Raw genomic sequence first — 19,175 nt, 5'->3', positions numbered from 1 at the left:
ACGAGTATTGTTGTATTTCCTATCATTTGGAGACCCCACATCCACCTGAGAAATCAATCGCGATCTCATCTCATCTGATCGATCATCACCATACAGTACATCTATCCCCTTACTCTTCCATCTCTTCCGTAACAGCTAACTATCTGTAATCGTATATATTCTCTTGTCTTCAGAAGAAGTACAAGAAGTATGATACGTTATTCAATCCGTAAATTTGTATAATTTGATACCTTCCATCCTTCCTTTCATCTAAACCACCCGCTCCCCTCGATCCACTACATCTCCTCAAGGACGTTTTGCCACCCAGCGTCTTCATTGCCAGTGCAATCTTGGAGCTTCACTTTTAATGGGCCACAGCGACTTGATAATAGAAGAAGAGTTTGATCCTTCTTTACTTGGCTTGGAAGTGCCAGACCACCTTTTAACGCCGTCGCAAGGATCTCAAGCTGAAGTTCGAGAGGATCTCTTGCAGAATGGTGTTCAGAATAATCGATTAGACAGACATAAGATTGGTAAGCGCGTTCATATGTATATTACTCCGTCATGCTGTTTACGTTTATCGTGAATATATACCAAACATCACCCTGTGACACGATTGATGATTGGTGACTGACACTTGGCTCCTCGAGATAGGCAATGACCGACTTCATTTCGTTCATAACAATCCCAATCCCCAATCTCAGAATCAGAATCAGAATCAGAATCAGAATGTCAGGAAACACACAGCTCTAGAGTTATTACGAGCTATAAGCGAATCTTACATACCCGTCAATTCGCATAATACAACAACAACATCATCATCATCATCATTCCCTATCATCGCTGCAAATGGGAACCAAGTTCATGGCAAGCTTCACAATGTTTCTCCGCTTATCAACGGTATCAGCCATGAAGAACCGATAGCTCGAGATTTTGTCGATGAAGTGGATCATCCGTCACCTCATTCAGTCAATGGGACCCATAACACATCTTGGGCAGATGATCATCACAGCCGCCATGACGAACAACAGTCGATATCGTCGGAAACGGAGCCAACAGATTCTTGCCTGTCTACAATCACCAGCTTAGGAGATACAGCATCGTATGAGGAGACAGAGACGAAACCTCGTTCGTACCTCAAGATCATCCGTGTTAGAATACCAGGTAGTAAGCGATATCGACAAGCCATAAGGGTATACCGACCACCTCCGTCGTCAACTTCCATCGACGATACGACCATCGATCCTTCGATCGCATCTGCTCTGGTTCCAGAACCAGAAATAGAGCCAGAGATGCATTCACAATTCCAAAAGGACATATATCATACATTTGGTAAAGACCTGATTCACAAGATCGTTCATCAATCTAAATTGGATTCGACAAGTGGAGCGACATTCCCATCGATATTAAGAGATCTATTCCTCTCTCTTTCGGATGTACATACGACCCTGAAGATCGTCAATCATATGAGAAGACAAGTGGATCTACCAGTCTTAGAATTCAGACGAATGAACAGAATAGAATTGAGGAAACTTATAGCTAAAATGAGAGAAGGATTGTATATCGATCTGGTATCAGCTCTGATCTTGCCTCTAGCTCAGAATAATCCGAGAAAGGCTGGAGAAGGGAAAGGGACGGATACTGAATTCGCAACTACAGATGAAGAGAAAGTCAAAGTAACTTTGACACCGACAAACTTGAAAATTATGGAAAAGAAATTGCCTAAAGTCTTCCCTGGCGAGAAGAGCTTGATTAAGAGTTTTCTCAGCGAGGATCATAGATATGCGTATGGTGAGACCATGGGACATGTAGTCTGGCAAGGTGGGATTGGGAAAGTCAGGGGGAAAGGTGAAGGTGGATTTAGAGGCAAGGAAGATCTTGAGGGGGATACGCATATCTATGTGGATCAGTGAGTTGTTTACTGGCTAGTCACAAATACCTGAAGTAAAGTCACTTCTTCATGATGTTATATCTGACTTGTGCTTACTTTGGGCAGCTCGAATATCCTGCATGGTCTCATACAATACCTTTACGCCAATCCTTCCGATGCCCTACCTCCGCGACATCTACGTACTCTCTCTCTCCCAGCCCTATCCCTCCTACTTCGAAGAGGGAGATACACCCCACCTGGATCGCTACACCTCGTAGCTTCATCACCTCTACAGCAAAATCTCGATGTACTAGTAAGACTAGGATGGGAAATATCAGTGTTGAAAAGAGTGGAATTGTACGAGGATGAAATTGAGGATTCAACTTCGGTTAAAATAATCAATAAAGCGCAGACGAAGCTACCTACAGCGACTATAACGTGTAATGCTGGATTGGGAGGAGGGGTGAGAAGGTATAAGGAACAAGGTGTAGATGAGATCCTACATCTGAAGATACTACAAATCCTCAATGAGAAGGGTACGATCCCAAGATCGGCTAAAGCAAGTACGAATACTTTGGTATTAGCTACTGGCGATGCGAGAGGAGGTCAATTTAATAAAGATGGATTCCCGGGTGCTGTAAGGGAAGCGATCAAGAGAGGTTGGAATGTTGAATTGTGGTCTTTCACTTCGGGTGAGTATTCGTCATCCGTCGTTCTCCATCTATTATATCCATACTACATAATGCATTAGAAATATATGCTGATGTTACTGAATACGTCTGCTTTGCCCCATCATAGGTCTGTCGAGAGCATGGAAGGATATCGCCAGAAGGGAAAGATGGTATGAGATAGGTAGATTCACCATTTGGGCGTTGGATGATTGGGCGGAACAGTTAGTGGAAGTTGGCGAAGAAGATTATTATTGATACGATCGGTAATCGATGAGGAGGTATGCATGTACTGTGAAAGTGGGGTGGAATGATGAATAACCAACCGATTGGGAAGATCGGGTCGCAACTTGCGTGGTGTGTCCACGTAGGCGATAAAATAATGAGATTTTTGGTCCTTAAGCATTGCTTCTGGACTTAGTCTAGGTTCACAAGCCACTATCTTTCAGCGTATCCTGTTCGTGCGGGTATCAACTGACTAGATACTCACCCAAACCATCGTGTTGTTGCTCTTGTTCGCTGTTTGCATCAAGTGCCTGAAAACATGCCATCACTCCATTGCATTCCATGATTTAGACTTAGGATTTGTTTGTGTGGCATCGACATGACCTTTTGACCTCGCTTAGATTCACAGTAGACAAAGACAAGTAGAGCGAGAAGAAACAAGCATACCCACTTTCGTGTGAGCTCGACTATTAAGGCCTCCTGTCGGTCAAGTTTCGATGTGATGCTTGCTGTTTGCTTCAGATGATGAATCATCAAAAAATGTTTGCCCAAAGATGGGAACAAAAAAAAACGAACTCAAATTCAAGATCAAGGGCGCTTAGTGCTTGTTATCGCCTAGTGCAAACATACAACATCGAAGGATGCTGGCAACTACTTTGTACCGTATTGACTATCATTCTCGCGAGTCCGCCCTTTAAGAACTCAAGGTACAGGAGCAGATCCTGATATTGATGAAGTTGAAGGTAGAGATACACAAAGATCTTATTTCATGATTGTTTAACAATACCATGCTACCAATCCGTTCGTCTCTCGGTGGGTCGAGTCTCTGGTCTTTTGGTCTCTCGGTCTGGATGTTTGCTTAACACGACAAACAAGAAGGTTCGCTATATGCCTACCCTTTCTGTCTTATGCAGAATTGTTCATGACTGCGAATGCGCCTTGAGCTATTGATATTCTGGAGATTTCAGTGAATTAAATGCACTATATGTATAAATGCGAGATCGAGCTCCACGATGAACCATCATGGGGACCATTGATTTTTCCAAACGTCGTTACTAGCTTGGAAAGTACTGGTTCGACCTCCATACCATCCCATCTCAATCAATTGATTTGAAAGAGCTTACTTGTCGATTCGTCATGGCTATCAAAGGCTCTTCGTCGCAGGTCGTCAACAATCATCAAACTGATCTTTGCGAAGGAGATGACGATGGGAATAATAAAGATAGTGAGTCTGTCTACCTTGCCGTTTTCTTCTCTCCCTTTGTCAACGGGTTTTACTGCCACTTTACATCTGTCTCAAGTACTTCGTTCCCTTGTCTAACATGCTATGTAGTCTCTTACATCTGGAATCAGAGTCATATTGGATTCAGCTGACTGGAAAATTCACCAACGATGCATCTACCAGAACCATGCCACTGGCTCACCAATGTCGACGACTCTCAATACTGCTACTATTGCGACAGAGACAAACCGGATGACTACGAGGATCCCTAAATCCTAATTCAATTTCGATGCTGAACCACAGCCTCAACCCATTCTTCAACGATCATCATGACAAGGGAAGACTCTCTTCATCAGCGGAGCTCACAGTAAACTCTTATTGCTACTTAGTGTGAGAATTGTAGTATAAATCCTTGTATGTATGCTTATGGGCACACCATGCATTGGAATCGAAGTGCAGGATGAGGCGATTCCACCACTAGCGTGAAGGTTAGACGTGTAGTCATTACTGTTCTGCCTATTCGATTGAGAAGAGAAGGATGAATTGTGTCATTTGATTTTTTCTTAAATTACTGTCTACTGATCTCACAACAAAACATCGCTTGATATGGCTACGTGACGTGGACCGGTCGTCATTCTGGTCTCATGATTATACGACGGATTTAAATAGCCATGACCAGAATACTAATACACCGATGATGCTCACATCTTGCAGTCCAGCCTGACTGAACATAAGTTCAATATCACAATTGAGCTAAAGAGTGTTGCTAGAACAATGTGATTCAAGACTTCAAAAGTCCAAAGAATTTGGGGAAATGGTACACTTGCGAAGGTGATGATGAAGGGAACAATGAAGGTCGTGAGTATCATATTCGTACATCTTCGTGCATCATCTTCAATAGGGCTCCTCGCCTTTCCTCGCCAGATGTCTAAAGATACTGCCTTTCGCTTTGCGAACCCATCCCAGCTTCGAGAGGTAGACTGATGTTTCTTACAATCGCAGAATATTGCGACTGGGTCTGCCGGACCGACGATTCGGAGTATTGCTGGTTCTGCAAGCAAGACAAGCCCGAAGATGCCAACTGAAGGATTCACTCCGGGAGGTAAACACCATGATGATTGATTCAATGACCAAATTGAGGTATTTGGAGACGAAGTTTCTGGTAATTTGTGGAAAGTGGCGACGAAAGTATGTGATTGTCTTCAAGTTGAAGGAGCTGATCGTTCAGGCATTTTCTCGGCTTGGCTGTGTTCTACTGCTGATAGGAATTCAGACTGACAAACTCAGGCAATGAGGTCATTCTGAAAGGAATTGATTCCCCATCAGACATTCCACGACTGCATTTACAGTACCGATTTTGATTACTACTGCTGTCTATGTGGCACCCCGGTTCGACTGGCGGTCAAGCATTTTTTGAGGGTATACACAGACTCCGCATTCTGGCTCTTCCTTCTTCTTTCCCTAAGGCCGGAAGCAGTCTTGCCCGAATACACCAGTGCTTTGGACTGTGACAACGTATGAACATACACAGCTCGATCGTCTCGCCGAAAAGGCCGAATAAACACGAACACGCCAACTAGACGCCTTGCTGCGATTTTAGAAGCTTCTAGTGCCTGTAGGTGTGTGTATTCGTTAATCACGGGCGCAAACCCTAGGCTACTGAACCACATCTCGATGATGCATAGAGTAATCGTTATATATCACAAAATTGGACATACAATATACATGCCTTCTATTCTGATTTTACCGCTTAGTTTACAGCATCATGCCAAAGTGCTGAGTATCTGATCATTCACAGGTCCGATTCGCTCATGGTATCCTTTGTGATGTCATTACAACTGACGAAGGTGTAACCTCTACGCGGACGTCGAGATCGTGCGTGGTTAGAAAATGAGAGAGGATGAGAAGGGGGTTCACTCAGTGCAAACAAACGACATTTTTTGACACGAGGAAATGAGCAGGTAAATTAAACTTTCCCAATCGTCCCTCTGTCCATCGGGATTTTCAAGCATTTAACCTGGCCGTGCTTCGGGCCAACAGATTTTAGTGTCACTGTCTACTTCTCGATGATGCTCGACGATATATAAGAGTTCTGTACGGACTTTAATTCTCCTGCTCTGGTCAGATTCCAAACGCTTCAATCACTTCAAATATCCATAACGACCTATAACTTCACACATAACCAGAACGAATCAAAACACATCATGAAATACGAAAAGAAATGTTTGCGTAATTACGATAGTTGGTGCATCTGTGATGGGAATGAGGATGGAGAGAACGAAGGAAGTAAGTGAATCGTCTGTTTTTCCACTTTGAGAATTACGATTACATTTCCCTTTTGGTCTAGGACCTCAAGTCTGTCGTACCAGACCTTTTCCTTCTATCCACCCGCCTATTATTCGATGACAATCGTCAACATCTGGTTAATGTACCACACTTCTCTCGAGCCTCCGCTAGGACCACAGTCAATGAAAATGGTCGCTAATCAAGAATTATTTACTTTAGGTCACTGCCATTGGGTCTGCTCAGGGGATGGTGCGGAATTCTGTCTGTACTGTCTACAGGACAAGCCAGAAGACGCTTGAGAAGACTAGTCGACTCAGACGAAGGATGGTCAAACAAGAGTTGCGCCTGAAGAACAGAGACAAGGTCTTATAGAAGGATAAGTTGTCATACAATGGAATGATTCGTGTCATTATTGTTTGATGCCAGCTTGCCATCGAGTGTGCCGTACATCGTCTCATCGGCATGCCGTCTTCGCGTTCTGTGACCAAGTTGCACATAAGCAGAAGTACCATATGATACTTGATCTTATCCTCAATTGGATGACACATAAAAAAGTAAGACTGAACAATCCGTTGGCCGACACGAATGCTGCTGCTACCAGTGTGGCACTTAAGCTTACATACAGTATATCCCTGCCCATGCTAGGCCAAGGCGTGTTCACTCATATTCATCGTCTCGCCCCAACAGACACGAGAGATGATCAAACAGTAATTGAGACCGACCGAGAAGCCCGACGATAGCTATATGCGCGATGTGCGTAGATCTCAGATCCTATTGAGGTAGACATTACCCAAAAGGGATCAGCGTAATTGAAAACGACTGTAGTGTCCTCTTTCGTAGACTATGTGATCCGAAGCAGAGGGCCATTAGCGAGATCTGAGGGTGTCGATTGTATCTGCGTCATTTGTGTTATATCTGCCAAACATGACTTAGTTTATCGAGTAGTATATTAAGCTAAGTCAAGTTGCACCTCCCATCCTTGATTATCACCCTTCACAGTTTAAAAGCCTTTGAAAGATCATAAATCTATCTGTACAGAAAAAACATCTCAACGGAAGTATCAGGTCATGGTATTGCGATGATCCGAAATGATAATTGCCACAGAAACTATCATGAAGAAGAAAAGCAGTACTATGCGTGTCTCGGAGACGATGAAGGGAACAATGAAGGAGGTGAGTAACCCCGTGATGTATGTTTTTCCAAGTGCCCTATCGTTCTCATCGGCCTATTGCTGCAAGTCTACGGGAAAGAGGGGGAGCTTGCTGACTTTGGTCTTGGCGTAGAAAACTGCGAGTGGGTAACGGCGGAAGATGGTACCGAGTATTGTAAATACTGTGAAGGGTATAAACCGGATGATGCACTCTAAACGATCCTTCTTTTCGATGGCGGAACGGTGGTGAGTGAGGACCTATTCCTGTTTACTCAATAGATATCAGGAGTCGATGAGTTGACAAAGATTGATGGATGTAAGTAGTTGTGATAAGGAGACTGTAGCGTCAAAACTCACTTGTCGTCTATGTACTGTATCTTATACTGCATTCATGACTAGTAGGGGACATGAGATGACGATCCATCTGAGGAATTGTGCTTACTACGATGAAAACTTAAATCATGCTCACAGCGTCTCGTTCGCCAGGAGGGTGAAACCGAGCCCTTCGCTGAACATAAGCAATAGCAAGGAAAGAGCCATGTTCCTTTTGTCCAGGGGTTGATGCTGATATTTTCGACGTCCACTCCTGATGAGAGTAATCGTCCTGAGTGGACTGCAGTGGATGAGTGGGGCATTATGCAATGCTGATGGCGGACAGGGGGCAATGACACAGTGTCAGGTGAATGTGGTAGTCGATCATTGAATGTATTTCCTGTGCATGCATATATATTTCCATCGATGTATTTGCTGATCTAGATGATCAGTGATGAGAAGATAATTAATCATTGCTTTTTTTCCCCTCCCTCCTCCCATCTGATTCCATCACCCGTCTCATCAGCACACAGTCTCCAAGCGGTTCAGGCTAATCAGGAGAGGTAATCGTTCTCGGGGAGAAATGGGGTCAGAAGCAATAAATCGCAATCGCGCTAGGAAAGTTTGATTGTGTGTTGTACTGTAATTAAGCCTGATGAGGGAAACTTCTTGTGACTTACTTGCATAGCCTCCGAAGCATCTGTTCTCCAAGAAACTGCTATTTTCACTTCGACAAATACCGCTCTTATAGCTTTAAGATTATCTTGTAATTGAAGTGGAAAGTTGAACCATAACAACTACCTCATTTTATTCAGAATCGCAACAGGACAACAGCCTCTGAATTCTGAGAGCCGAAAGAAGGAGAGTTCCTGCCAACAATATGGATTACAAGTATTACGTTTGCGTGGGTGATGAGAATGGGGTAAATGCAGGATGTGAATAATCTGCAGTACCCCATTCGTCTTTCGCCACCGACTAGTTCCTGTACTGACTAGCGTTGCTTCTCCATGCGCACAGTGTACTGCTACTGGGTTGCCGCAGAGGATGATGATGATGATGATGGAGAGTACTGCTATTACTGCGGGCGCTGCAAGCCAGACGATGCACTTTGATTTGGTTTCTGGTGTTGATTGACGGCGAGGAAGTTTGACCTAGGGTTATCTCTAGTCGGCTCAGAATCGATCATGGAATTCGAAGTTGACGGGACTGTAGTTGATGTATATACTGGTCTGTATTTTTATGAACTTCAAGCTTCTCAGCTTATGGGGCAATCAGCACGACATGACAGAATGGTCATAACACCTAAGCAACATCAGTCTCAATGACCGTTTCCATTCTATCATAAAGCCTACGGCACCTTTGCAATACCATCACTAACGATTTATCATATACCATCTTATCCTGTACCAATCTCTAAACATGGAACAGGGGCACATCATGATAATGGAAGTCGTCAGATCACAAAGTTTTCGAATTTGCAGTGATCAAAATCCATATAGCTCTGGATCTTCTAGCTACTCAGCCTCATCGTCAGGCTTCTCGGGCGGCGACCACGAGCTTTGTCATGGAAATGAAGATTTGACCGATCGGGGACGTGAGCTCCGATAGTTACCTTGCTTATCGTCCGTTGGTGACTGTTGGGCGTATGCATAGAGAACTGCCTTCTCACATCTCTTAGGAATGGCGATTGTTGTTCTTCTGCTGGAGAAACAACCGACCTGAACGGAAAGTTGGAACATGAACTCGCTTATGTCGCTCTGATTACATTTGGCCGTCCTCCATGTTTGGCTCAGCAGACTTTTCTTACATGGTTTTTATCTTGCATTTTCAGAGAAACGTTCCTCTTTGTATTTTTGTATGTAAGGTTGTATATAAGGTGTTGTGTGTTGGATCAGTCGTTTCCTTCGTAAGGAGTACGATGGTACTCCACGTGGTCAACAACTTACTGTAAGAAGCACATCAAAGGCGAGCACTGATGTACCTAGTTGGAAAAGTCGACGCTGCTGTATTCGTCTTCAGCTTTGACACTAGTAGCTCTCCACTCCACTTTGGATTATGTGTTGAAAAGTGTTTTCGGTTGATTGTGTATTCATACATAAAGAAGCCCATTCGTACAGATAGCTGATAGGGAAAGTGGGGAAGGTTGATTCCATCTTCGTAAACTACTTGAATGTCTTAGTATAATCAACTTCCAGAAGTCGAGGCGCTTATTCCGGGCGACTTTCTGTTCGGCCATGAGGCCAAGTCTGGGGTATGGCGAGGCTCACGACAGCGCGAGGAAAAATCATATCTGCTTCTGTAAAGGAAGCTTCTATGTTGCCACTAGCAAGAAATCAACTTCGCTTCTTTTTGTGTGCAGCCTTCGGAAAGATGACGTGAGTTTAATCGAGTTGCGTCTCTCTTGGTGCGGCCCCTTCGAGCCTGCAGATCTACAAAGGCAAGCAAACCTCATTGCGAATCCCACAAATATCTTCATCGATCCCTATTCCCCTTCTGATGGCAACAGCATAATATTTTCCGCTGACTTTCGATAGAAGACTGCAAACCATCCATCTAACTGTCCAATCTATCCTTCCCAATGCCTGTTTCTTTTATACACCATTGCGAATTATTTGTCGCTGGCGAGTTGAAGAATCGCCGAGATGTGTTATCCACCTGTGAAGGCGATGTCAGTGGGAACAATGAGGGAGGTGAGTCAGTTTACAGTACTGGATCGGACGGCAAACAGCTTCTAGCTGATGGAGTATCGTATCTGACATGGCGATCTAGAGAAATGTATTTGGAAGACGGGTGAGAATGGGATAGATTGGTGTCCATATTGTCAGAAGGATAAGCCTGATGATTACGAATGAATCATCCATTCCAGTCCGATCCGCTTTGGTATCTCGTTTGAATATTTACTTTACTATACAATTTGCATGGATGTCATGTTTTTGGTTCTTCGTTTCTTATTATACTGTATCCTCGTACATATCTAGGCTTTGTGGTACAGAACCAAAATATGACTGAAAATACTCATATTATATTGTACATTATCAGATCACTCTACGATACTCTACGATCTATTGGAAATCATCGCCCTTTTCCAGCCTTGTCAACACCTCTCCGCAAATCACCTTCTCCTCATCGCACATAGCCCTTAACATCCCCACCACACCCACTTTTTCATTATTCTCTTCTGCCTTGACTAGCTTCTTAAGCACCTTATTGCGCTTCGTAGCTTCCATGATTACCTTCTTACAGATCCCTTCTAAAGTCAATAGAGTGGAAGTTTCATTCTGTGGTGAAATATACGTTATTAGTCCTTTTGATATATTGGATAACTTAGGTGAGGAAGTGGGTAAATGGAGTAATCGGATGGTCATCAAGAGTGAATGTGAGGGATGACAAGGGGATGGTTGAGCATGAAGCGTATTTCCTCTAAATAATCGTAAGTCATTGATTAGCGGATGTCTCGCAAATTGTAGGACTGCCAAACGATTACTCACCCCCAACAGCCTATATCCTCCAATACTTGCCTTTTCTCTTCCTTATCTTCTTGATCTTGCTGATCCCATAGTTCGTCGATGTATGATGTCAAATCGACTTCACCATATTTCATATCCAGCCAGCTATTCGTCTGCTCATCTGCATTGACACCATCAACTAGGGAAAGATTCTTCTCATCCTGTGCATCATTCCCCTCCTTGTCGGTTGAAGGTATTACTTGATGTATAGGTGATTTGGGTACTTCGCAGAACCCATATTCCGCAAATAACGTCGAGCTTGAATGTCCACCATATTCGAAGAGCACTTCGTCATTCGCATCTAATCCTCTATCTGGACAGCTCAGCTGGAAATCTATCTTATTGGGTAACAATACTGCATTATTTCTGAGACCGATATTGGCATCGGTGTGCCCATTGGTTTTACTGGGTAGAGGAGGAGAAGGTAAGCCATTCGTACTTGTTTTTGTGGTCACTGATGGTTTGCGGGTACGTGACGAAGAAGGTGTAGGTAATTGTTTGACTTTAGGTGTGATGAGTGATTCGTTAGATGAGTGATTGATGAAATCCATCAAGGGGACGAGGGTATGGTTGTTTCGCTCAGATGGGCCTGGTAGACCGAGAGGAATAGATATGGATCGGGTGTTTACTATATCACAGCATCAATGATAAGTACCCGTACCACAAGCATGTAGAGCTGGGTAATGATAGAAAAAGACTCGAGTTATTGCCTTTTGGGTTGATTCACATTGTTGAGGTGATACTTACCGTTCAACCATGCCCAGAGTATGTCCTCTTTACTTATGATCCCGTCTAGTCCCTGACTTTTGAAAGGTTCTTCCTCTTTCAATACTTCGCACAACACCTCATAATCCTTCTCAAACCGATTCTTCACATCTTGCACTTTCATTTTAGTTGATTCCGAAAGTCCGATCGTATATAGATGATTCCACCATACCCATTCTTCCTTTTGAGCCTTATCAAAAGGACTTACAATCCAAGTTAGGGGATGCCATGGTCTGAATGTTATAGGTAGACTATCGATATATACCTGCCAGTCGCTCTTGTATCTCCCTTTTGGATCTTTCGTCAAGGCTAGATGTAGAGTGAGAAGCTGGGTGGTGTCTAGTTTACGAGGTGGATTACCTATTCGAGGTTTTTTCTGTACTGGAGTAAGAGAAGACGTTGGGACTGACTTAGATACGGTCTGAGGGAAGAGATGAGAGGGTATAGGTGAATTTGGCAGGAGCGTTAAAGGGTTGAGCATACAAGATGATGGGATATGGAAGAGAATATCGCCTTTCTGATGGTTGATCGGTCTTGATCAGTACGGATAATTATAAGTGGGTGGAGTGGGGGGTAAAGAGTAGAAGAGGGGGAAGAGGGGGATACTCACTTTGAGCTTCTTGGAGGTTACCAGACCTCTTTCGAGACCTATATCGAGGCAAAATATCTGGTTATTTATCTGCCGCTGTTGTTGTTACCACGAGATAGTGAGTAAAATAGCTTGACATACCCGGTACATCCCTCAGTGATAGATTTCTCTCGAATCCAGGATGCTTCTCTTCCAACCATTTGATGAGGCTGTCCCATTCTTTTGAGTCATCCTTTGTCATCGTTTCAGCCCAGGATCTTTTCCGTGTCTACCTTGTGTGCTGCTCTTTCGCGGATATGTGGAATGTCATGGAATGTCAAAAGAAGTAAGGCGCAAGTCATTCATTATGCTTGCTAGCAAGATGTATGTATACATATAGTTGCATATATATACTCCTGTCGAGTGAGTCGTTCGTGTGGAGACCCCGCATCCAGGGGTGAGTTGCCGTAAGATGTGAGATGTAGAAAGAAGATTGGAATGTGCGAGATGGATTGTTAGTACTGTCTTATCAACATAGATCATTCTACGTCTTTCTCTCATAGCATACATAGATCCCCACACAGGAAGTCGATGAGATTGTAATAGCTCGGTCATCTGCACTATTACCGGATAATTAGGACGACAATAACGATATCGATATCGCACTATTTGACGAGGTCATCACCCGAGGAGGATAACTTTGAATTATGGTCAATCCGAACGAAGATACCGAATTGTATGTTTTTTTTGTTTGGTGCCTAGATCATCATCCATTTAATCTGCTAGTGGCTATCTTGGGCATGTGTCCATTCTGACTTGCTGTCGCTGAACAGTAACGACGCCCTCCGAGCACACGGTATCCTCCCTCCCAAACCACCTTCCCGTTCCCCCTCACCTGATATACCACATATAACTCATACCGATGCCGTCCGAGCGATAGCCGCTACGGCAGATACAGATCAGCTGGTGACGCTACTGGAGAATGAGAATCTCGATTCGGACGATGAGAGGATGTTTGAAGATTATCGTCGGAAGAGGATGATGGAGATGAAGAAACAGGAAAAAAAGGGGAGGTTCGGTAGCCTGGAACCTCTGGCTAGAGAGGATTTCGTGAAGGAGGTCACGGAAGGTAGTAAGATCTCCCCTGATGGTATACAGGAAGAGGAAGAGGATGATGAGGATGAAGAGGCGGGAAAGCAGAGAGGAGGGTTGAAAGGGACTGGTGTGGTCGTGTTTCTGTATAAGGACTCGTGAGTACTTGTATCTATCATCACTCTCTGGAGGTTGTGATTTTAGACATTGCTCAGTGCTACTGTCAGACTCGCCGTCGGATCCAATTGCTGTGTTGATAGCTTGGGGACATGATGAAGTGACTCTCTATTTTTGACTCTACACAGGGTTCCCCTCTCACAGCATCTTCGACCTCTTCTCCAGCAACTCGCTGCTGCACATCCATCCACCAAATTCCTATCCATCCCCGCTGGTCTATGTATACCGAATTATCCGGACAAGAACGTGCCTACTTTGCTGATATATAGGAATGGGGAGATCTCAGGCAATGTAATAGCTGGTATGGGATTGAAGGGGATGAAGACGACTGTGAGGGGTGAGTGCTATTCTCGGTCTCAGACGTGGAAGCAGAACCTTTGGATCTTTCACCAAAATATGCTCTCCATTACGCATCCTGCTATACCAGAAGAAGTACAAGGCTGATCCAATATTGGTTATTTACAATGTATAGATCTGGAAGGTTTGCTACTATACTACAAAGCCCTCGAAAGACCTTCACCTGCTTTATTGCGACAACAGCGAGATAACGACTCGGATCTAGACGATGATGATGATCTGGATGAACATGTCGGCGCTGTAAACTCGAGATCTACGAATATACGAAGTGGTGGGATTGGTGTAGGTACAGGTAGAGGCAAGGTGGACAGTGGGGATGAAGATGGGGATGATGACAGTGATTTCGATTTGTAGAATAGTCCAGAGGAATATGTGTATATGGTATGCTACACCACAAAGTCTTTGTGTCAGTAAGAACGGGAGATGGTCCTATGGCTCTCATTGCACCTTTCAACCTAAGAGGGAGGAAGCACGGTGCATCTTCTTGGTGCCGGTCTCTGGTTCTCGTCTCACCCCTCTCATACCTACACCTATACATAATCGTCTCAAGCCTCCCGAGCATCTACCTATGTGAATCATCGCCTTTGCTATGCATATCCAATGCTTCATATGACCGCGGACTTGCAATGAAAATCATCAACACGATTCTAAAGCTGAGGGCATGGAACCAAATTGCCACGTCACGGGTGGATATCACCGGTTATTGCGACACTCGATTGAACCGGAAAACTGAACTGACATTCATTCATCATAACACTCGTATACAATACATGCACTCCTCCCTCTTCTCTCTCTCTTTCATATTCATTTCCATTTACCCATAGCAGCAGAAGAACACCATAGCGCTCAAGCATACCCTCTCATCAGCCTCAAGAGCATTGAGTGGCGGTACCACAAATCCATATTCCCTTACTCGCTCTATAGTCACAACGATCATACCTAAGCCTTCACCTCTCAATTCATTCCAATATCCCTTGCCTTCACTCCTTTCTGCCTGCAACAAAATGGCTCAACGACCACAATCTTCCCCAGGAGGAGAACTAGATTTCAAGGATCTAGTGGTCCTTGTGACAGGTGCAGGAAGCGGTATAGGTAAAGCGTCAGTTGCACGTGCTCTCGTTACGATATCAAGCTGAACTGTCTGTATATAATATAGCTATGCCAAATTCTTCGCTTCGAGAGGTGCCAAAGTAGTCATCAATGATGTATCCGACAAGTCTGCTCAGGCAGTCGCAGATGAGATCAAATCAGGTGTGTTCAGCTTACATCTTCAGGAAATTTTGATAGATTCAGCTGATAAGTGAATTGTATTGCAATAGCCGGTGGTACAGCATCGATCGCACCTGGTTCGGTAGCAGATGGTCAACAAGTTGTCGATGCAGCTGCCAAAGCATTCGGTACAGTCCATGTATTGATCAACAATGCTGGTATTCTTCGTAAGATTAGTCGTTATCCTCCGGGAATAGGCTCCGAGCTTACATGATACACGATATATAGGTGATAAATCGTTCAAGAACATGTCTGAACAAGATTGGGATCTGGTTACCCTCGTGCATCTCAAAGGTGCTTATGCTTGCACTAAAGCTTGTTGGCCATTGTTTAGACAACAAAAGGTCAGTCTCTCCATTTCCACTGTTCCCTGTGAAGTGAAAAACTGATGTTCGCTTCCTTTGTTGAACAGTTTGGACGAGTCATTAACACTGCTTCTGCTGCTGGCCTATACGGTAACATGGGTCAAGCGAACTATTCGTCTGCAAAGAGTGAGTTGTAGTGTTGTCGGTGGTGATAGCGCGCGCAACTAACAAATTTTCGTCTTGGCAGTGGGTCTGGTTGGCTTTACTCGTACGCTCGCTAGAGAAGGAGCAAAGTATAATATCAAGACGAACGTAATCGTGCCCGTAAGCTGACTCTCCAGGAAGGCGTATAATAGCTTACATGTCCTTCTTAGATGGCTGCATCAGCGATGACTGAAACTATCCTCCCTCCCGATATGCTTAAAGGGCTGAAACCTGAATTCATTGCCCCGATGGTCGGAGTGCTCACCGCCAAGAACGTAAGTGGCATACTTATTAGCTGCCGCAAGGACGGACAGAAAGATAGTAATGCTGATGCACGTGTTGAGTAGGGTCCCGATGTTAATGGACGTATCTTCGAGCTCGGAGCGGGTTTCTTCTCAGAAGTGAGATGGGAAAGATCTAAAGGTGAGTGAATCCTGCGCTACTCAGAGGAGGAAGTCACCTATACTGAAATGCATATTCTGAACAGGTGCAATTTGGCGAACGGATGAGAGTTTTACTCCATCCGCCGTGGCTGAGAAATGGTCGGAAGTTCAAAACTTTGATAATCCGGAACATCCCTTGAACAGCGAAGATGGTGATATGATGGTAAGTACTTGATAATTTTGATCGGTCGACATTTAGCTGAATATCCTTCACAGGGTTGGGCAAAAACTGCAAAATCACTTCCGCCAAACAAGCAAATATCACCTCCCATCACATTCAAGGAGAAGACCGTCATCATTACCGGTGCTGGAGCTGGTTTAGGTAGAGATTACGCCTTGATGTTTGGTAGACTCGGTGCCAATGTGATTATCAACGATGTCAGTAAAGATGGAGCTGAGAAGGTTGTTGAGGAGGTCAAAGCTCGTGAGTTCCGCTAGTATTCGAGTGATGGGTGAAAGCTGACAGATTTTCTAGTCGGTGGCAAAGCTGTCACAGCTGTATGCTCCGCTGAAGATGGCGATGCTATCGTAAAGGCTGCTGTGGACGCTTTCGGAACTGTGCATGTCCTGATCGCCAACGCTGGTATCCTGCGAGATAAGGCTTTCGTCAATATGGATGAAAAGATGTGGGATCAGGTCATACAAGTTCATCTCCGCGGGACCTTCAAGGTGAGTGGTACAGCTTCACAAAACGTATTTTGGCAAAGTCGTCTCGCTTACAGCTGTCATTCCTCCATACAGTGTGCCAAAGCGGTCTGGCCAATCTTTCAAAAGCAGAAATATGGACGGATCATCACCACTGCTTCACCCAACGGTATCTACGGCACAGTCGGACAAGCCAACTACTCAACTGCTAAAGCTGCCCTCATCGGTCTCGCCCGATCACTCGCCATTGAAGGATCTCGTTCCAATATCTTGGTCAACTGTATCGCCCCAAGAGCTGGCACAGCTATGACCGCTACGGTATGGCCAAAAGAGTTCATGGAAGCTATGAAAGCGGAATATGTCGCTCCCGTCGTCGGATATCTCTGTTCGGAAGCTTGTGAAGATACCGGTACCTTCTATGAGGTATTTGGTGGATATGCAGCTCAGATGAGATGGCAACGAACTTATGGAGTATCATTCCCTAACGACAGGGAGTTGAAACCTGAATCGATCGTAGCTAAATGGAAGGAAATCACGACCTTCGACGATAGAGCTACGAACCCATCGTCTGGTCCTGAAGCTCTACAACAGATCATGGCAAACTTCTCCAATACTGCTGGCGAATCTGGGGGTGATAGGGAGAGCAACGAAGATCCGGAAGACACTCCTGCAATCAAAGAAGCTAAGAAGCACTCGCCTGAACCTGAAGAATTCACTTATACAGAACGGGACGTGTTACTATACAATCTTGGTATCGGAGCTAAAGCAGATGAGCTACAATGGACATACGAGAACGCGGAAGGTTTCCAGGTAAGTTGAATCTAGCTCGCATTGATGATCAGCTTACTAATATTAAATGTTGATAGGCGTTACCTACCTTTGGTGTCATTCCACAATTCGGATCGTCCTCATCCATGCCGATGGATTTTGTTCCCAACTTCAACCCTGCGAAACTACTCCACGGAGAACAATACCTGAAAATTGCCAACCCTTTCCCAACTTCCGGAACAGTGGTCAATGAAGTCAAATTACTTGAAGTGCTTGATAAGGGCAAGACTGCCGCCGTTACGGTTAAGGTTGAGACCAAGGACAAAGCGAGCGGAGATCTGATCTGTGAGAACCAAAGTACGGTGATTCTAAGGGGAAGTGGCGGATTTGGTGGCAAAAAGAATGGATCCGGTGAGTACCATTTCCTCTTTCCTCGATTTGTGCGACTCATGTCAGCTGGATTGTTCCGACCATGGTGATAATTGAAGCTGAAATTCATCTGGGATATTAGACCGAGGATCAGCTACGGCTCTGAATACCCCACCAAAACGACAGCCTGATGCTGTGGTCGAAGAGAAGACTACTACTGAGCAAGCTGCGATCTACAGGTTGTCAGGAGATTATAACCCGCTTCATATTGATCCGTCCTTTGCCAGCATGGGTGGATTCCCAAAACCCAGTGAGTTTCCTTCCTCCCCTTTTACCTCTCTCTCAGGCCTCAAGCGCACCGAAAAGCGTAAGAGCTGGTGAAGCTGGTGAATCGTATCGTTGCTGATTTAAAGTGATTAGTCCTTCACGGTCTCTGTTCGATGGGTATCTCAGGCAAACATGTACTTAAGACTTTCGGTTCATATAAGGATATCAAAGTGAGATTCGCAGGGACCGTCATACCTGGTGAGACATTGGTCACGGAGATGTGGAAAGAGGGTGATAAAGTTATCTTTGGTAAGCGAATTTCTCTGAATGGCACCAGATGGGGTACTAGACTGATATTGGGATTCTGTGGAAACAGTCACTAAAGTCAAAGAGAGGAACGCCCCAGCTTTGAGCAATGCAGCTGTTACCCTTGTTGCCGGTGAGAAGGTCAAAGCGAAATTGTAAGAATTGAGATGTGGCGAGCGGGGCGAGCGGTACAATCTGCAGAGGTAACATGCAGTTTGACCCGGTAAATAGTAGTATATCTAACTTTCGAGACTCGATTCTCTTCTCTTCGTTGCTCTAAGTCCATTGTAGTCAGTCATTGTATCTTGAAGTAAATGATGCATCTTATGCAAACCTGTTCAAAACGTATTTTGGATATGGATGATATTCATGAAGGCATAAAGAAGATAGTTCATGTCAAGGCTATTGATACATATGTAATA

The 19,175-nt window shown here is 44.5% G+C and overlaps 4 protein-coding genes across 4 annotated transcripts; 3 read left to right on the top strand and 1 right to left on the bottom strand.

Annotated features, from left to right (window-relative positions):
* Window positions 1–346: 346 nt before the first annotated feature.
* I203_108577 (uncharacterized protein) lies at window positions 347–2,775 on the top strand (the record flags this gene model as incomplete). Its single annotated transcript, XM_019151253.1, has 4 exons — window positions 347–512; window positions 634–1,888; window positions 1,976–2,541; window positions 2,648–2,775. The coding sequence occupies 4 exons, from the start codon at window positions 347–349 to the stop codon at window positions 2,773–2,775; spliced, it is 2,115 nt and encodes a 704-aa protein (XP_018999425.1).
* A 7,999-nt stretch (window positions 2,776–10,774) lies between these two features.
* I203_108576 (uncharacterized protein) lies at window positions 10,775–12,813 on the bottom strand (the record flags this gene model as incomplete). Its single annotated transcript, XM_019151254.1, has 6 exons — window positions 10,775–11,132; window positions 11,201–11,331; window positions 11,419–11,846; window positions 11,966–12,500; window positions 12,594–12,631; window positions 12,714–12,813. The coding sequence occupies 6 exons, from the start codon at window positions 12,811–12,813 to the stop codon at window positions 10,775–10,777; spliced, it is 1,590 nt and encodes a 529-aa protein (XP_018999426.1).
* Window positions 12,814–13,258: 445 nt separating this feature from the next.
* Window positions 13,259–14,531, top strand: I203_108575 (uncharacterized protein; the record flags this gene model as incomplete). The annotated part of the gene is made up of 4 exons (XM_019151255.1): window positions 13,259–13,287; window positions 13,385–13,801; window positions 13,949–14,157; window positions 14,293–14,531. The coding sequence occupies 4 exons, from the start codon at window positions 13,259–13,261 to the stop codon at window positions 14,529–14,531; spliced, it is 894 nt and encodes a 297-aa protein (XP_018999427.1).
* Window positions 14,532–15,181: 650 nt separating this feature from the next.
* Window positions 15,182–18,912, top strand: I203_108574 (uncharacterized protein; the record flags this gene model as incomplete). Its single annotated transcript, XM_019151256.1, has 16 exons — window positions 15,182–15,276; window positions 15,334–15,428; window positions 15,497–15,613; window positions 15,675–15,790; window positions 15,859–15,937; window positions 15,999–16,075; window positions 16,126–16,230; window positions 16,303–16,378; window positions 16,443–16,561; window positions 16,615–16,822; window positions 16,874–17,067; window positions 17,140–17,853; window positions 17,910–18,222; window positions 18,323–18,490; window positions 18,601–18,756; window positions 18,824–18,912. 16 exons carry the CDS (start codon window positions 15,182–15,184, stop codon window positions 18,910–18,912), a joined length of 2,721 nt encoding a protein of 906 aa, XP_018999428.1.
* Window positions 18,913–19,175: the final 263 nt, after the last annotated feature.

The sequence above is a fragment of the Kwoniella mangroviensis genome, chromosome 3 (assembly GCF_000507465.2).
Source record: "Kwoniella mangroviensis CBS 8507 chromosome 3, whole genome shotgun sequence".
Classification (NCBI taxonomy): Eukaryota; Fungi; Basidiomycota; class Tremellomycetes; order Tremellales; family Cryptococcaceae; genus Kwoniella; species Kwoniella mangrovensis.
Note: the sequence above shows the minus strand (reverse complement) of the source record. Positions and strands in the feature narration are given on the sequence as shown.